Source organism: Pelodiscus sinensis, chromosome 2 (assembly GCF_052426305.1).
Source record: "Pelodiscus sinensis isolate ZL-2025 chromosome 2, ASM5242630v1, whole genome shotgun sequence".
Lineage (NCBI taxonomy): Eukaryota > Metazoa > Chordata > Testudines > Trionychidae > Pelodiscus > Pelodiscus sinensis.
This window is the reverse complement of record NC_143053.1, coordinates 263182260-263199736: the sequence shown is the minus strand read 5'-3', so window position 1 is coordinate 263199736 and position 17477 is coordinate 263182260. Positions and strand designations below refer to the sequence as shown.

At 58.1% G+C, this 17477-nt stretch overlaps 1 protein-coding gene across 3 annotated transcripts; it reads left to right on the top strand.

Moving 5' to 3' along the window:
• The first annotated feature begins 493 nt into the window (after positions 1-493).
• On the top strand, positions 494-16081 carry LOC142825178 (uncharacterized). Of its 3 annotated transcripts, XM_075916946.2 has the most exons (5): positions 494-647; positions 5124-5252; positions 5985-6108; positions 6600-6728; positions 10309-16081. In XM_075916946.2, the coding sequence occupies exons 4-5, from the start codon at positions 6632-6634 to the stop codon at positions 14106-14108; spliced, it is 3897 nt and encodes a 1298-aa protein (XP_075773061.2). In that variant the 5' UTR covers positions 494-647; positions 5124-5252; positions 5985-6108; positions 6600-6631; the 3' UTR covers positions 14109-16081. The 3 variants fall into 3 exon arrangements, with proteins under 3 accessions (XP_075773061.2, XP_075773062.2, XP_075773063.2); XM_075916947.2 differs by lacking the exon at positions 5124-5252; XM_075916948.2 differs by lacking the exons at positions 5124-5252; positions 5985-6108.
• The last annotated feature ends 1396 nt before the right edge of the window (positions 16082-17477 follow it).

Here is a 17477-nt window from a genome sequence, read left to right as displayed (position 1 = left end):
ATCCCAATGCACTCATTCACCCCTCATCCCAGTGCACTCCCCCCTCCCCCCGAGCGCCCCCCCCATCACGAGCCAGGCACGGGAGGAACGGGATGGCCGGGGAAGGGAATCGAACCTTTCAAGTGGCCGCTGCTGCCTCAGCTCGCAGCGCGTAGAGCCCGGAGCCCGGAGCCGACTCCCGGGCTCTGTTCAAAGCATCACATGGACCAGCCTGGCTCCCCCCGGCATGGTGCCCTGGGGCAACTGCCCCCCCATCTCCCTGCTCGGGTGCCCCCTTCCTCTGCTGCGAGGCACCTCTGGGCCGTTCTCCAGACACAGGTCGCCTGCTAATCTGGTCCCAGCTGCCCCCAACTCCACCCCTCCCCCCACAAGCTACCCCCCCCCCCCCGGGATCACCCTGCAGGCACCGAGTCTCCCTGCTCGGCAGTGACCATCCCCTGCCCGTGGCACTTCCCACCAGTACAGAGCAGCAGCCTCCCTCTCAGCTGGACCCAGCCCTGCCCCAGCCCTGCCTGTCGGTTTCACTTTCCAGCGGTTACACAACAGCAGCGTCCCTATAAATTGGACTCAGCCCTGCCCCAGCCCAGGAGCCTGGCGGGACGCAGAGCGGAGGAGGGAGTCCCAGAGGCGGCGGGAGGAGCACTGAGGTACCCTTGGCTGATTGTCCGCAATGTGGCTGCCTATGGAATGGGTGATGCTGAAGATCTGCCCCTGAAAATGCTCCTGCTGTGACAGATCTCAGCTCTCCCACTCTCTGCCTGTCTCTTCTCACTCTCCCTCCCTGCCCGTCTCTCTCCACTGCGGGGCTTTATGGAAAAAGGTTCACACATTTTTCGGAAGAGGCTTTTCCAAAATTTGGTCCATCTACACTGAGCCAAATTTTAGACCCCCCCCCCCTTCTCTTTTGGAAGAGCCCTCATGGGAGGAGGAAGACAGGGCTTCGAAAGAGCGCGTCTGCTCGGCCACAGAGAAGAGAATCTCGTGCTAGGCTGGAAGCTCGGCAAGACATTTAGCGTCTTCAGCAGGGCCGGCTTTAGGCCGATTCGGCCGATTCCCCGGGATGGGGCCCTGCGCCTAAGGGGGCCCCGCTCCTGGGTGCGCGATGCAAGTGCAGTGCTCCCCCCCCTGGGTGTGGTTTGCATGTGCAGTGCTCCCCCCCCGGGCGCGCGATGCATGTGCAGTGCTCCCCCCCCCGGGCGCACGATGCATGTGCAGTGCTCCCCCCCCTGGGCGCACGATGCATGTGCAGTGCTCCCCCCCCTGGGCGCGCGATGCATGTGCAGTGCTCCCCCCCTGGGCGCACGATGCATGTGCAGTGCTCCCCCCCCCCGGGCGCGCGATGCATGTGCAGTGCTCCCCCCCCTGGGCGCGCGATGCATGTGCAGTGCTCCCCCCCCCGGGCGCACGATGCAAGTGCAGTGCTCCCCCCCCGGGCGCGCGATGCATGTGCAGTGCTCCCCCCCCCGGGCGCGCGATGCATGTGCAGTGCTCCCCCCCCTGGGCGCACGATGCATGTGCAGTGCTCCCCCCCCGGGCGCGCGATGCATGTGCAGTGCTCCCCCCCCCCCCGGGCGCACGATGCATGTGCAGTGCTCCCCCCCCTGGGCGCGCGATGCATGTGCAGTGCTCCCCCCCGGGCGCGCGATGCATGTGCAGTGCTCCCCCCCGGGCGCGCGATGCAAGTGCAGTGCTCCCCCCCCCGGGCGCACGATGCATGTGCAGTGCTCCCCCCCCCGGCGTGCGATGCATGTGCAGTGCTCCCCCCCCCGGGCGCACGATGCATGTGCAGTGCTCCCCCCCGGGCGCGCGATGCATGTGCAGTGCTCCCCCCCCCGGGCGCACGATGCATGTGCAGTGCTCCCCCCCCGGCGCACGATGCATGTGCAGTGCTCCCCCCCCCGGGCGCGCGATGCATGTGCAGTGCTCCCCCCCCGGGCGCGCGATGCAAGTGCAGTGCTCCCCCCCCCGGGCGCGTGATGCATGTGCAGTGCTCCCCCCCCCGGGCGCGCGATGCATGTGCAGTGCTCCCCCCCCCGGGCGCGTGATGCATGTGCAGTGCTCCCCCCCCCGGGCGCGTGATGCATGTGCAGTGCTCCCCCCCCGGGCGCGCGATGCATGTGCAGTGCTCCCCCCCCGGGCGCGTGATGCATGTGCAGTGCTCCCCCCCCGGGCGCGTGATGCATGTGCAGTGCTCCCCCCCCGGGCGCGCGATGCATGTGCAGTGCTCCCCCCCCGGGCGCGTGATGCATGTGCAGTGCTCCCCCCCCCCGGGCGCGCGATGCATGTGCAGTGCTCCCCCCCCGGGCGCGTGATGCATGTGCAGTGCTCCCCCCCCCGGGCGCACGATGCATGTGCAGTGCTCCCCCCCCGGGCGCGCGATGCATGTGCAGTGCTCCCCCCCTGGGCGCGCGATGCATGTGCAGTGCTCCCCCCCTGGGCGCGTGATGCATGTGCAGTGCTCCCCCCCCGGGCGCGTGATGCATGTGCAGTGCTCCCCCCCCGGGCGCACGATGCATGTGCAGTGCTCCCCCCCCGGGCACACGATGCATGTGCAGTGCTCCCCCCCCGGGCGCGCGATGCATGTGCAGTGCTCCCCCCCCGGGCGCACGATGCATGTGCAGTGCTCCCCCCCCGGGCGCACGATGCAAGTGCAGTGCTCCCCCCCCCGGGCGCACAATGCATGTGCAGTTCTTCCCCCCCGGGCGCGCGATGCATGTGCAGTTCTCCCCCCCCCCCGGGCACACGATGCATGTGCAGTTCTCCCCCCCCTGGGCGCGCGATGCATGTGCAGTGCTCCCCCCCCCGGGCGCACGATGCATGTGCAGTGCTCTCCCCCCGGGCACACGATGCATGTGCAGTGCTCCCCCCCCCCGGGTGCACGATGCATGTGCAGTTCTCCCCCCCCCGGGCGCGCGATGCAAGTGCAGTTCTCCCCCCCCTGGGCGCGCGATGCATGTGCAGTGCTCCCCCCCCGGGCGCGCGATGCAAGTGCAGTGCTCCCCCCCCTGGGCGCGTGATGCATGTGCAGTGCTCCCCGCCCGGGCGCGCGATGCATGTGCAGTGCTCCCCCCCGGGCGCGCGATGCAAGTGCAGTTCTCCCCCCCCTGGGCGCGCGATGCATGTGCAGTGCTCCCCCCCAGGCGCGCGATGCAAGTGCAGTGCTCCCCCCCCGGGCGCGCGATGCATGTGCAGTGCTCCCCGCCCGGGCGCGCGATGCATGTGCAGTTCTCCCCCCCCCCCGGGCGCGCGATGCATGTGCAGTGCTCCCCCCCGGGCACGCGATGCATGTGCAGTGCTCCCCCCTGGGCGTGCGATGCATGTGCAGTGCTCCCCCCTGGGCGTGCGATGCATGTGCAGTGCTCCCCACCCCGGGCGCGCGATGCATGTGCAGTGCTCCCCCCCCGGGCGCACGATGCATGTGCAGTGCTCCCCCCCCGGGCACACGATGCATGTGCAGTGCTCCCCCCCCGGGCGCACGATGCATGTGCAGTGCTCCCCCCCCGGGCGCGTGATGCATGTGCAGTGCTCCCCCCCCCCCCAGTGCTCCCCCCCCGGGCGCGCGATGCATGTGCAGTGCTCCCCCCCGGGCGCGCGATGCATGTGCAGTGCTCCCCCCCCGGGCGCGCGATGCATGTGCAGTGCTCCCCCCCGGGCGCGCGATGCATGTGCAGTGCTCCCCCCCCGGGCGCGCGATGCATGTGCAGTGCTCCCCCCCGGGCGCGCGATGCATGTGCAGTGCTCCCCCCCGGGCGCGCGATGCATGTGCAGTGCTCCCCCCCGGGCGCGCGATGCATGTGCAGTGCTCCCCCCCCGGGCGCGCGATGCATGTGCAGTGCTCCCCCCCGGGCGCGCGATGCATGTGCAGTGCTCCCCCCCCGGGCGCGCGATGCATGTGCAGTGCTCCCCCCCGGGCGCGCGATGCATGTGCAGTGCTCCCCCCCCGGGCGCGCGATGCATGTGCAGTGCTCCCCCCCGGGCGCGCGATGCATGTGCAGTGCTCCCCCCCCGGGCGCGCGATGCATGTGCAGTGCTCCCCCCCGGGCGCGCGATGCATGTGCAGTGCTCCCCCCCCGGGCGCGCGATGCATGTGCAGTGCTCCCCCTCGGGCATGCGATGCATGTGCAGTGCTCCCCCCCCCGGGCACGTGATGCATGTGCAGTGCTCCCCCCTGGGCACGCGACGCACGTGCATGTCCCCGGGCACACGGCGCATGCGGGGCCCCGCCCCCAGAATCAGGCCCCGCGCTTCTTAAAGCCAACCCTGGTCTTCAGCATCACACTGGGGAGGATGCTCCTTCCCAAGAGATACGGTCCACAGGAGCTCGGGGCTGTTAGTTCCCTCCCTGCTAATAACAACGGCTGGTCAGACCAGTACGTGCCAAGTGAATTAGGAACCTGTGATGTTCACGTGGGTGTCTAACTCCCGACTTGTGCACGTGCCTTTGTTGTTTGTGAACTGCTCCAAATTCCCAGCATGAAACACTTTCTGGCAGGGGCGCGTCTGCGCCTCTTCCCCGTGAGCGTTTCTCGTCCCAGTGCGGTCCCGCGTGCGGCGCGTGTGAGCGAGCGCCCAGTGAGCGGCTGTGAGTTGTGAACTTTTAAATAAATAACCCAGAGTTGTCTGGCTGGGTGCCGGGGGGAGGGAACTCCAGCTGAGGTTTGGGGCTTTTATTCACAGCTCTGAAGAGCTCCGGAGCTGGTTATCTGGCGTCCAGCCGCTGAGCTGTGGTGACCAGGAATCAGGTCAGAGCGGCTGAATTGATTCTAAGAGCTGAAAACTCCTTGCTGCTGCTCTGGTGTCATTTGGTATCTGAAAGGGTGTCACAGGGAGGAGGGAGAAAACTTGTTCCCCTTGGCCTCTGAGGACAGGACAAGAAGCAATGGGCTTAAACTGCAGCAAGGGAGATTTAGGTTGGACATTAGGAAAACGTTCCTGCCTGTCAGGGTGGTCAAACACTGGAATAAATTGCCCAGGGAGGTTGTGGAATCTCCATCCCTGGAGCTATTGAAGCGCAGGTTGGACAGACACGTGTCCGGGATGGTCTAGACAGTGCTGGGCCCTGCCGTGAGGGCCGGGACTGGACGCGATGACTCTCGAGGTCCCTTCCGGTTCTAGGGCTCTAGGGTTCTAGGATTTGAGCCAAAGGAGCGCTCAGCCCGGCTCACAGGTCCCGTCGCCTCCCGCTGGCCCAGACAGGCTCAGTTTCAGAGCAGGGGTGTGAAGGAGCAGTCGCGCAGTCGACTCACCAATAGGTAGGAGTTTGTCGCGTAGCACCGTCGAGTACTGGATCGCCCCCGCCCCCACCGCTCTGCACTCTTAAAGGGACAGAGGAGCTGGCACGCAGACACTGGCTCAGTCTATGCTCCCCCACCCCCGCCCGGTCTCAGGATACCCCTCGCCCCCCCGCTGCCCCTCCGCTTTCTTAAAGGGACAGAGCAGCCAGTCCCACGGGTCTCAGCACGAGCCTCCCCCTGCTCTGCATTAGGGGCGGGGCGCCTGTGTGTAAAGCCGCTGGCTCAGTCCTGGTTGCCCTCTGGTAGCATCCCAGCCTGGCAGCCACGGGCAGCCGCTCTGCTCCACCGGCAGAGAAGCCTCCAGTTCCAGGCAGCCCCAGCTGGGCCGTCGGGGGCTGGGGGAGCCTGGAGGCGAGAGCTGCAGCTGTGCTAAGGCAGCGGGTGGAGGACAGGCCCCTCCATGGGTGGGGGGTGGCTGGGAGAGACAGAAAGTCTGGTCCCCAGTGCACTGGGCAGCATGAGCAGGGGGAGGGATCCCCTTGGCGCCCCAGAGGGCTGGGGGAGGGGGCGAGGAGAGGCAAGTTCTGGCCGGACAGGAACGCCAGTCCTGCCAACCAATCCAGGAGGATGAGGCCACTTCTAGCAGCTGATCTGGAGGGGTGAATTCCAAGAGAGCAGAAGCTGCTTTTGTAGTTGGCGAGCCAGTCACAGTCGGTGTTTAATCCTGAGCGGATGGTGTCAAACTTGCAGATGAACTGGAGCTCAGCAGCTTCTCTTTGAAGTCTGGTCCTGAAGATTTCTTGCTGCAGGATGGCTCCCTTGAGATCTGCTATTGCGTGTCCAGGGAGATTGACGTGTTCCCCTGCAGGTTTTTGTATGTTGCTGTTCCTAACCCTCCGACTGAGGCCTAACTAGTGCAGAGTGGAGTGGAAGAATGACTTCTCGTGTCTTGCTCACAACCATCACCCTTCCACTCCCTCCTTTAACTGCACTTCTCCCAGCCGTCCTTCCCGGGCTGAGCTCCCCAACGAGCTGATGCCGCAGCCACAGGGCCGGTACCTCCCGCCCAGAGCTCTGTTCACACTGGCCAGTGGGACCCCGGCGTCTCACAGTCGTGACAGTGACGCACCCAGGAGCGAACCCAGCCCTGTGGCCGGGCTCTACAAGGGCGAGTTCCCGCTGGGAATCGGGTTCTGAGCCCTGCGCACGATGCCCTGAGTGTGACACAGACCCACACTCACACCCCACACGGCCGGTGGGATGAACCCAACACCCCCGGTCACAGAGGGGTGGAGCCCACACCCGGGGGAGGGATTGGACCCTGTCCCAGGAGGGCGTGGGTGTGACGTGAGTTATTTCTTGCAGGCCGACACTGAGGGAAGCGTCTGGACGTTGCCATGCCTGCGTCAGGAGACACGATTGCGATGCCGGCGCTGGGCCGCCCTTTCCAGCTGGGGATGCTGTACGACTGCCGCAAGGACTCCCTCATCCCAGGTAACCCCAGGGCAGCCCTGAGCTCCGGAAGGAAAGGAGGGAGGAGCAGTGGTGGAAAAAGTATCCAAAAGTTACTTGAGTAAAAGTGCAAAAGTCTCACATCTTAATTGCACTCACGTATCCAGAAGTAAAAAGTAGCCTTATGTTATGGAAATCTATTGTTAATTATCTGAGTTCTGATAGGGCACCATTATTGTGTGTGTGTGTGTGTGTGTGTGTGTGTGTGTGTTAAATATACACATTTATATTTCAAATCTGGAATTTAAATGTAGTCACCGCCTACAGCTACAAAGGTGAAAAGTGACCAGATTAAATACAGGAGTCAGATTACAGAAATGTATTTATTTTGTCCATGTTCCCAAGCGTACATTTTTAGCCTTGTAAATGATTCATTCCAAAAACATTTGTTCAGCCTTCCAAGCAGTTGATTCTTAAAATGATCAGAGTCCAGCCTTGTTCTCCCTGGACAAAATATGAGTCCAGCAACATGGAAGAGTCTCCCGCAGGCAGCTGGGACAGGCAGAGGTGGGTTGGGCCTGATGGCCACCTCTCTGACTGTATGAAAGGACCCCCGCAGATCACTGGTGTCTGCTGAGCAGGTTACATACCCTTCAACCTGCCTTGCAGTTTCATTTGTGCAGGAGGACTTCACTGAAGCAAGGAATCCTCTTCATCAGAGGAGCCATTCTGCTGCCCAAGTGGGCCGAGCAAGGGCTCCGTCCGTTGTCTGATGTTGTCAGGACCTGTAGTGAAAACAAATGATTATAAAATATAAAAACGGGGGGTCGTTAGGCTGTTAGAGAAGAAGCGTAACGTACGTAGTTAACTAACCCCCACCCCACACAGGGCACTACACAAGCCACATAAAGCCAGTATCAGAAACTGAACCAGACAGCTGAAGAAAAGAGAATTTCACACACGTCCACATGCTTCTTTGCAATGGCGGCACGTTGATGTCTGTTGCCATTTCCACGGTCTTCGGTGAACAAAGACATCCAAGGCGAACTGAAGAGCCTGTAAAATCTTTCCATTCAAAAAGAGCCTTAAGGGACGGCCGGGGGGAAGCGCCCTGGTGTCCCCCGTCTTACGTATAAAACAGCCGTTGACGAAGAAGATGTTCCTTCTGGAAAACTAGATCGGGGGGAGGAACCTTTTTTGTGTTCGGTGCCGCTGATCTACAGAAGATCAGTGGGGGGGGGGGGGCACACAAGTGAGAGGCACCCGCCAATCCCCCCGGCCTTCACTGATACAGCCCCCAACTGAGATACCTCACTTCCCTGGTACTCCCATCCCACGGCGGGGAGCGGGGGCGAGGAGGCAGGGAGGACCAAGCTTCAGGGCTTCCTTTAGGCCAGATTAACTCTTTTGGGGTCCCAGGGTTAGTAGATTTCATAATGCCCCCCCCCCCCGGCTCTGGGATGAGGCCAAAACGAGGGGTCCAGGTCCTAGAGACTGAAAACATCACGTGTTCCCGATGAGATGGATCCACCCACTGCCCCCATGGGAGGGGCTATTTCCTCCAGTCCTTTTCTCGGGGCGCCTGCCCCCAGGCAACCCCGCCCACCAGCCAATGACGTCTCAACCTCCCCCCTCATAACGCTCCCCCGGCCCAGTACTGAGTCTTCTGAGACTGCCCATGTCAGACACCCCAAGGGAGTGGACAGAACAGGCAGCCCTCACCTGATCCCTCCCCCCCCGGCTTCTGGCAAATGGGTGCAGGAGCAGGGGTTGGACCCCCACTACTGAGGCCAGTAGCCACCGACAGACCCGTCCTCCTGGCCGCTTGAAATTCTCTTGCTCCCAGTTCTGCTCTAAGGCACAAAGGTGACTGATGGGGAGGGGGTCGAGGGGAGGCACCGGCCACAGGACTGTCCCTGCACGTGACTCCCCCTCACGCCACCCCTAGCCCGGGGGGAAGGGTGTCTCTAGGTGGGCGTGGGGCCTGGAACAACCCCTCCTGCCCCGGGACCTTCCTCTTTCCACCCACCCCACCCACCTCCAACGCTTCCCCCAGCGTTGGCTGGCAGCCAAGACTTTGGGATCCTTGTTTAAAAATCTTTTTAAGACATGAGAGGGTGTCCGAGGGGTTTTGCTCGTGAGGTTCCTGCCGGCCGGATCGGCAGCTGCAGCGCTCGGTGTGGCTGGTGTGTGGCCTGTTTGGGAAGGTCTCCAGTCTGGGGTGGCAGGGAGCAGGGTCCTTGGCCCAGGGCGCTTAGTTTCCTGCCCCCACAAGGTAGTGGAGCCCAGTGGGCTGGCAGAGGGCGGTGGGGGGGGGGGGCGGGGTGACACGGCGAGGGCAGGGGAAGGGCCAACCCCTGTGGGGACTCTGCACCAAGCCCAGCAGCCACCCGCCAGCTCGCCTTGCAGGGACAGGGCAGGAGCTGGCGGAGCGGGACTGGGTGGGGAGCCAGTGGGGCACAATAGGACGAGGTGAGAGTCATCTGGGTGGTGCGGGATGGGGCTGGGAGCTGGCAGGATGAGGCAGGATGGGGCGGGGGCCGTCGCAGTGCTGGGAGGCAGCAGACCAGAGCAGATCCGGATGCAGCTGGGAGCTGGTTTGGCAGAGGGGGACGGGGATGGAAGCAGGACGGGTGGGGCAGGATGGGGTAACGCTGTTTCCTGCCACCACCAGTGCCTGTTGGGGAGCCCCGACCTCTGGTGCTGGTGCCAGGGCTCCCCTGGGCTACACTGCTTGGGGGGGGGGGAGGATTGGGGGGAAGAGGTGGGGGGGGACAGGCAGGAGAAGAGCTGCAGCAGGAAGAGGTGGGGACAGGAAGGTGCAGGGATACTCCGCTGGACCCTCTCCAATGCGTCCACATCCTTCCTGTAGTGGGGGCCCAGAACTGGGCACAATACTCCAGATGTGGCCTCACCAGAGCCCAATAAAGGGGAATAATCACTTCTCTGGATCTGCTGGCAATGCTCCTCCTAATGCACCTAATATCCCTGCCTCAGCTCCCTCAGTTGTTCTGCCTGATCATTGCACATGGGCTAGAGGGGCCAGATTTTTAAAGGGATGCAACCTGTGGAACTCCTTGCTAGAGGATGTTGTGAAGACCAGGACTTTAATCAGATTCAAAAAAGAGCTAGATACATTCACGGAGGTTAGGTCCATCAATGGCTATTAGCCAGGATGAGCAAAATGGTGTCCTTCGCCTCTGTTTGTCAGAAACTGGGAACGGATGACTGGAGAGGGATCACTTGATGACTCCCTGTTATGTTCACTCTGTTCACAGATACTCAGTGTTGGCCAGTGTCGGCAGACGGGACACTGGGCTAGTTGGACCTTCGGTCAGATCCAGCCTGGCCGTTCTTACAAGTGCAGGTGCATGTAACAATCTCATTATCAGCTGTTGAAACTGCTCTAGGTGTAGTGACCTAATGCAATAATGTCCTTTTCATCGCTTTTATTCTCACACCGACACTAGGACTGAAGCCTGTTCCCAGATCCGACTCTTTGTTCAGGGACACTCAGCTCCTATTGCAATGTTAGAATGTTAGAAAACACCTGGCAGTTACAGAACAGGAAGATCTCTTACCCTCTCTGCCACTGACCATGTGTCCGTCTCTCCTGTTCTAGGCATCACTTTATGGGACCTGGAGACACTTCAACAGCATGTAGACACAAAGCCACAGTCCAAGACTGAATTTCAGATTGTTGCGTCTGACACCACTGAGGACAAGGCCTCTGCCCTGAATGTCAAAGCCTCGCTGAAGGCCAGTTTCCTGTCTGGCCTGGTGGAAGTGAGCGGCTCCGCAGAGTATTTAAATGATAGCAAGACATCAAAGCATCAAGCCCGCATTTCTCTCCAGTACTCAACTACGACACAGTTTAAGCAGCTGACTATGAACCATTTAGGACGCCACAATATTTCTTACCCTGATGTGTTTGACCAAGGCACGGCCACCCACGTGGTCACGGCTGTGCTGTACGGGGCGCAGGCGATTTTTGTCTTCGATCAGGATGTTTCTTCATCTGAGAATGTACAAGATGTAAAGGGAAAACTCCATGTTATAATTAAAAAGATACCCCAGGTTTCCATCGAAGGGGAAGGAGCTCTCAAAATGGATGACAAGGAACAAAAACAAGCTGAACAACTTAGTTGTAAGTTCTATGGTGATTTTGCTCTTGAGAACAATCCAGTTACTTTCCAAAATGCCATGAAAATATACTCCACCCTCCCAGCGCGGCTGGGTGAGAACGGGGAGAAGGCCGTACCGGTGAGAGTCTGGCTGTACCCGCTGACCAAGCTGGATTCCAAAGCTGCTCAGATGGTGCGTGAGATCAGTACAATGCTGATCTTCGATGTTCAAATGGCCCTGGAACAGCTGACAGAACTGGACATGCAATGCAACGACTTGGTGAAGAACCCGATTGCCAGAACCTTCCCTGAAATGCAGAGGAAAGTCCAACAATTCAAAGTTCTGTGCATGCAACACAGACAGATTTTCCAGAAAGAGCTGGCAGGACTCTTACCCTCCATCCGTGGAGGAGGGAAAGAAGAAAGGACCTTGGTGGACATGCTGTCATGCAAAAACCAGTCACCGTTCAACACTCAGAAACTCAACGAATTTCTAAATAGAAAGGAGCAAGAAATGAAGTATGTCAGTTCCTATCTTTCTCTCCTAAAGGATGTGGAAGTGGTGTCCACTCAGAACAAACTGGATGAAATAGTTCTGGATCCCGTGAATGGCTTTGTCGTAGCCTTTGTGTTCACTTCGCTACATGAAGAGGAACCGTATTTCTCTGATTTGAGGCTCTGTCTTCAGACCCAGTTTATGAAGAACGCCCAAGATCCCGAATCAGCCAGTTCTGCCAGTGAGAATCCCAAACTGTGGTTTGAGGACAAAAAGAGGAACCAAAATGCCCGAACAGCTGCAAAATCTGTTTCAGACTTTGCTCGTGTGAATAAATCTAACGGGAAGACCCGGTTCATTGTGGTCTCTGTTCCAGACAAGGCCAATCCAGGCGCTTCCATTTACCTGTATGAGGATGGAGAACTGCTCAGCACCAACTTCCAGCCTCCATCAAAGCCTCTTCCTCTCCTGATTGGTGCAGTCAGACATGACCGTGTGCAGCTCACGCTGAAACCAGCAGCCTATGGCAGGGCTGAGATATGCGGCTACCAGGCAGAGTACAGACTTGTCGGGCAGGAAAACTGGGTGGCTGTGAATGTCAGTAACACACAAGAGACACTCACAGTCACAGGGCTCCGTCCAAACACCCAGTACCAGTTCCGATACGCGGCCGTGAGCAAACCAGGGCTCAGCGAGAGCAGCGACGTGAGCGACACGGTGAAGACGCTTCCTCCTACCAGCCCTCCTGGGAAACCTGCAGCAGCAACTGTGGAATTATCGGCCATCACCCTGAGCTGGGAGAGTCCATGTGCCACTGGAGATGGAGTCAGTATAAGCGAGTACAAGGTGCAATACAGAGAGGAGGCTGGAGAAGCCAAATGGCTGGAGCGAAAGACGGGAGAGAGAACTGAGTCCTGCACCATTGATGGACTGAGGCCTGGGATGCCCTACAGATTCCGAGTGTCGGCCGTGTGCGCGGACGGGGCTGAGAGTGATCCCAGTGAAGAGACGCTGATTTTAACACCCAAGAGGAAAGAATCAAAGAAGCAGCCACCTCACTCCCCTAAGGAAAGCCCTGTGCCAAGAGAAGAGCAACCCACAACATCACCCACAGAATCTCAGACAATAACGCAACGTTTTGTGAAACAAGAGTCTCTGCTAGCACGAGGCCCCCCCGCAGTTTATACCCTTCCATTAGAGAAGACAAGACTAGGTCCTACTGCATCTTACACAAAGTACAGGCTGGGGAGGGAGACCCTGAAGATCCCTAACAAAGTGATTATGGTGATGGGAGCAACCGGGTCGGGGAAAACGACTCTCATCAACGGGATGGTCAACTACGTCCTGGGTGTGCAATGGAAGGATGAATTCAGGTTCAAGCTCATCCATGAGACCACAAACAGAAGCCAGGCTGAGAGCCAGACATCTGAGGTGACGGCCTATGAAGTGAATCACACAGAGGGCTTCCAAGTCCCCTACTCTCTGACTATAATAGACACGCCGGGATTTGGTGACACCAGAGGGATAGATCATGACAAAGAGATAATAAGGAAAGTCCGAGAGTTCTTCTCCACCCCCGGGGCCATTGATCACATCGACGCCGTCTGCTTTGTGGTTCAGGCCTCACTAGCTCGTCTGACCCACGCCCAGAGGTACGTGTTTGACTCGGTGCTCTCCATTTTCGGGAAGGACATAAAAGACAACATCCTAATCCTGGTCACCTTCGCCGATGGGCAGGCCCCCCCTGTGCTAGAGGCCATTAAAACAGCTGATGTCCCTTGTGCTAAGGATGCTCAGGACAACCCTGTGTATTTCAAATTCAATAATTCCGTCCTCTTTGCCTCTAATGCTGCAGCTGACGAGGGCAGTTGTAATTTTGATGAAATGTTCTGGAGAATGGGAGCCATGAGCATGCAGACATTTTTGGGGGCATTATTGAAATTGGAAACCAGGAGTCTGACGTTAACACAGGAGGTTCTCAGGGAGCGGAAGGAGCTGGAGGTGGCTGTGGAAGGGCTGCAGCCCCAAATCAAAGCCGGCCTGGTGAAGCTGGAAGAACTGCGCAAGACACAAGAAGCTCTGGAGCAGCATAAAGGTGAAATGGAGGCCAATAGAGACTTTGAGTATGAGGTGGAGAAAACAGTGGCAGTGAAAATAGACATCTCTGGGACAGGGAACTACCTAACCAACTGCCAGCAGTGTCACTATACGTGTCACTATCCCTGTGCAATCGCTAATGATGCTGGCAAGCGCTGGTGCACAGCTATGGACAGGAACACGGGATATTGCCGGGTGTGCCCTGGGAAATGTGTCTGGAATGTTCATTTCAATCAAACGTACAAGTGGGAATACACAGTAGTGAAAGAGAAACAGACCTATGCACAACTGAAGGAGAAATACGAGAAGGCGTCTGGGGAGGTGCTGTCCACACAGAGCATGGTTGAGAAGTTGTCTCAGGAATACGCTGCAGTGGAAGGGACATTAATGGATCTTATTGAAAAATCATCTCGCAGCCTCCAACGTCTGCAGGAAATCGCTCTGAAACCCAACCCGCTGTCCACTCCGGAATACATTGACCTGCTGATCATGTCGGAGCGACAGGAACTGAAGCCTGGTTACCAGGAAAGAATAAAATCCCTGAAGGACGTGAGGGAAATGGCAGAGATAATGATGAAGATTGCCAATAAGGAGCCCCTGTTGCCAGTCGAACGGAGTTTGTACAAGAGGCTTGAAGAAACAAAGGCTGCATTCAAAAAACGTGTGAAAGGATCAGTAGATCTGATTAAAAGCTGGTTTCAGTAAAAACTGGCTGCAGCTCCCCATGCAAAAGAAACAGCCGGCTTCACAAATCATGCAGCTTAGCCCAGAATCAGGACTGGCCTCCTGTGGTCTGTGTAGCATTTTCCTCTAAGATCCACTGAAATCGCACTGAGGACAGTGTGCTCATCCCTGCCCAGCTGCTCAGGTTCGTTATTTGCTTTGCTGGGTGATCGGACCATCCCTGCTGGGACTGAGTTACCACGCTGGGGGAAATGGTGTTTCTTATGAACAAATTCTACTGCCTCTCTGCTAGCTTGTTATCCCGGGACAGCTTGTAATTAGTAACATGAAATAAGGGATGAGGGATCTTTCGGAAAAGGCTTTATTTTTCGAAAGATCAGCGTCTAGACTGCCGCTTTTCTCCAACAAAGCTCCGTGCCGAAAAAAGAGGCAGCCATTTTTATGCTAATGAAGCACGGGAGATTTAAATCCCCGCTTCATTAGCAATTGGGATAAGTCTAATTTACATCCTTTTCCAAAAAAGGGATGTAGTCCAGACGTAGCCCCAGCTATATCCATGCCCCAGATGGCCCCGGGCCTAGCACACCGGTGCGGGGTCTTAGAACCCAATCTCACCTTCCCCGAACAAGTTCTGTCCGGTCCCAAGAAACCAGCCACAGATCCCCGATTAATTTACCCTCTGGATCTTACCCACAAATCATGCTGAGCTAATCCTTTAGGATCTACCATCTAAGGCTACATCTAGACAGGCATGATTTTCCACAAATGCTTTTAATGCCTTAAAAGTCTTCGGTGTACATCCTAGGTCAGGATGGGTCCACAGTTCTTTCCAGCTCCTCGATTCCTGAACTCTTGCCTCTGGGATGAAGAGGTGAGCTGAGCACAAAATGGAGTCGGCCACATGGCCTATTTATATCCCCTCCCCAGGCTTCTTCCAAGCTAGGGACAGTCACATGGTCAGTGGCGAGGCTTGTCTTTGGCCTTCAGAGGTCCATTGTTCTTGGGAGCTTTGCTCATTAGCATGTCTGTGGGCCGAGCATTCCTTGTCTATTGCTCAGCCACAAACAGAGAAGTTTCCAGTATTGACACAGAATAAATATTAATAATTCCACACCCGGATACTATACAAGTCTATGAATAGCATATACAGAACCAGTAGAAGGAAAGCTTTCCTTTGACACCTTACATGGCCCCCTTTGCATCAACTTTTGGGGCAAACACCCCCCCCATGGGCAGCTGTGGCAGCTGGCACCCCAGGCGGAAGGCGCGATCGGTGCCCCCGCCTGCACGGCCATCAATAACCATGACGTCATCATCAGGTGTCCGGGCCGGCGGCGCCCTAGGTGACCACCGAGTCTGCCTAGGCTCACGGGCCGCCTCTGGACACGTGTAATCGCCCCTGTAACCAGACAAGCTTTATTCTGTGTCCTTGTGTGCTCTTGTATGCCGTGGTTTTACTCACCCGTGTAGCCCTTGTTTTATAGCTCAATAAAAGCAGATTTGATGTGAATCAGGCATTTGTGTCTGTGTTTTCCAGACCTCACTCTAACACCAAGGCTATGTCTATACCACAGGCTTCTTGCGGAAGAGATCTTCTTGCACAAGAGCATGTCCACACTCAAAAGTGCACTGAAAAAGGGATGTGCTTTTGCACAAGAGAGCATCCAGGTGGACACCAGACATGTCCTCCTCTGCCACCGGGGCTAATGGTCCTCACATGGGCCTTTTAAACAACATTTCTGGAAAGAAGATCTCCCCGTGTGCCCTTTCCAGTCAGCCCCGCCCCACAGCCCCGGCCGTAGGTATGTGCCGACCAGCTGAGGCGGCTGCTGGGGCTGCCCTGCCTGCTCACGCGCCTGACACAGCAGAGAGCATCAGCCCCATTTCTCCTCCCATGCCAGCTCCAGGCAGCTGTGGCAGAGCTGAATCCCCTTCCTCCCCTCCCCCTGCCTTTGCGCACCATCCGGACGCAGTGCAGAACCTTGTGAGCAGGGGAGTGGAGGAGGCACAGAAGCGGGGAGGTAGGTGGGATAAAGACTTGGGGGTGTGTGGGGGGGAGAGTCTCTCATTACAGGCAAGAAGGCGCCAGCCCGGGGAGTGCCCTGGAGTACCACGGGTTCAGGGACAGGGGCTGAGGTGCTCCAGGCTCTACATCCTGGAGCACCGGGATCCCCGGGCAGGATGGCTGCAAGTTACAGAAGATGATCCCCTGAGCTCCTAGCCCAGCCCCGGGGCAGCCCAGTGCAGCCGTAAAGCCGTGAACACTTCCATCCTCCGGCTCCATGAGGTATCGCGCATGGACCTGCAGATCCCAGAGCCCAGCCTTTGGGCCGTCTGGTGCAGGCTCCTCCTAAGCAGCCCCCGGCCCTTCCCTCCCCACTCCTAGCCACCCAGACTCCACAGCTCATTCCCAGGCATTTTCCCGGGCTCCCAGGTCCTGAGAGCCTAGGGAAGGGGGGAAAGATGCTTCTCACACTGTTCCCACCCCCAGCAAAATCTTGCAGCTCTGATTGGATGGTTTCCAGCCAATAGGAGCTACATGGAATCCTAGAATCCCAGGGCTGGCAGAGCCCTCAGGAATCATCAAGTCCAACCCCTGCCCAAGGCAGGACCAACCCAACTCAATCAGCCCATCCAGGGCTTTGTCAAGCTGGAATATACCAACCTCCAGGGATGGAGATTCCACCCCCTCCCTAGGGAACCCAGCCCAGCGCTTCCCCACCCGCCTAGGGAAATAGCTTTTCCTAATCTCTAACCTAGACCTCTCCCACTGTAACTGCAGCCCATTGCTCCTTGTTCTGCCATCTGCCTGCACTGTGAACAGCCTCTCTCCAGCCTCTCTGGAACCCTCCTTAAGGGAATTGAGGGCTGCTCTCAAATCCCCCCTCACTCTTCTCTTCTATAGACTGAACAAACCCAAATCCCTCAGTCTCTCCTCACAGGTCGTGTGCTCCAGCCCCCGAATCATTTTGGTCGCCCTCCACTGGACCCTCTCCAATGTGTCCACATCCTTTTTGTAGTGGACGCAATACTCCAGAACTGGACACAATACTCCAGATGTGGCCTCACCAGAGCTGAATAAAGGGGAATAATGACATCTCTGGATCTGCTGGCAATGTCCTCTTAATGCACCTAATATGCCATTAGCCTTCTTGGCTACAAGGGCGCCCTGTTGACTCCTATCCAGCTTCTTGTCCACTGTAACCCCCAGGTCCTTTTCTGCAGAACTGCTGCTTAGCCAGTCGGTCCCCAGCCTGTAACAATGCTTGGGATTCTTCCGTCCTGTGATGGTCTCAGGCCGTGGGCAGTCACATGCTTCTGTGCAACCAGTCTCAGAGCCCCGGTGTGGGGTCCGGGCGAGGTGACAAGCGCATAGACAAGCAGTGTTAC

Coding starts and splice junctions, on each gene's coding strand:
- LOC142825178 (XM_075916948.2), top strand. CDS start 6,632: ATGCCTGCGTCAGGAGACACGATTGCGATGCCGGCGCTGGGCCGCCCT. Junction 6,729..10,308: donor CAAGGACTCCCTCATCCCAG/GTAACCCCAGGG, acceptor CTCCTGTTCTAG/GCATCACTTTATGGGACCTG.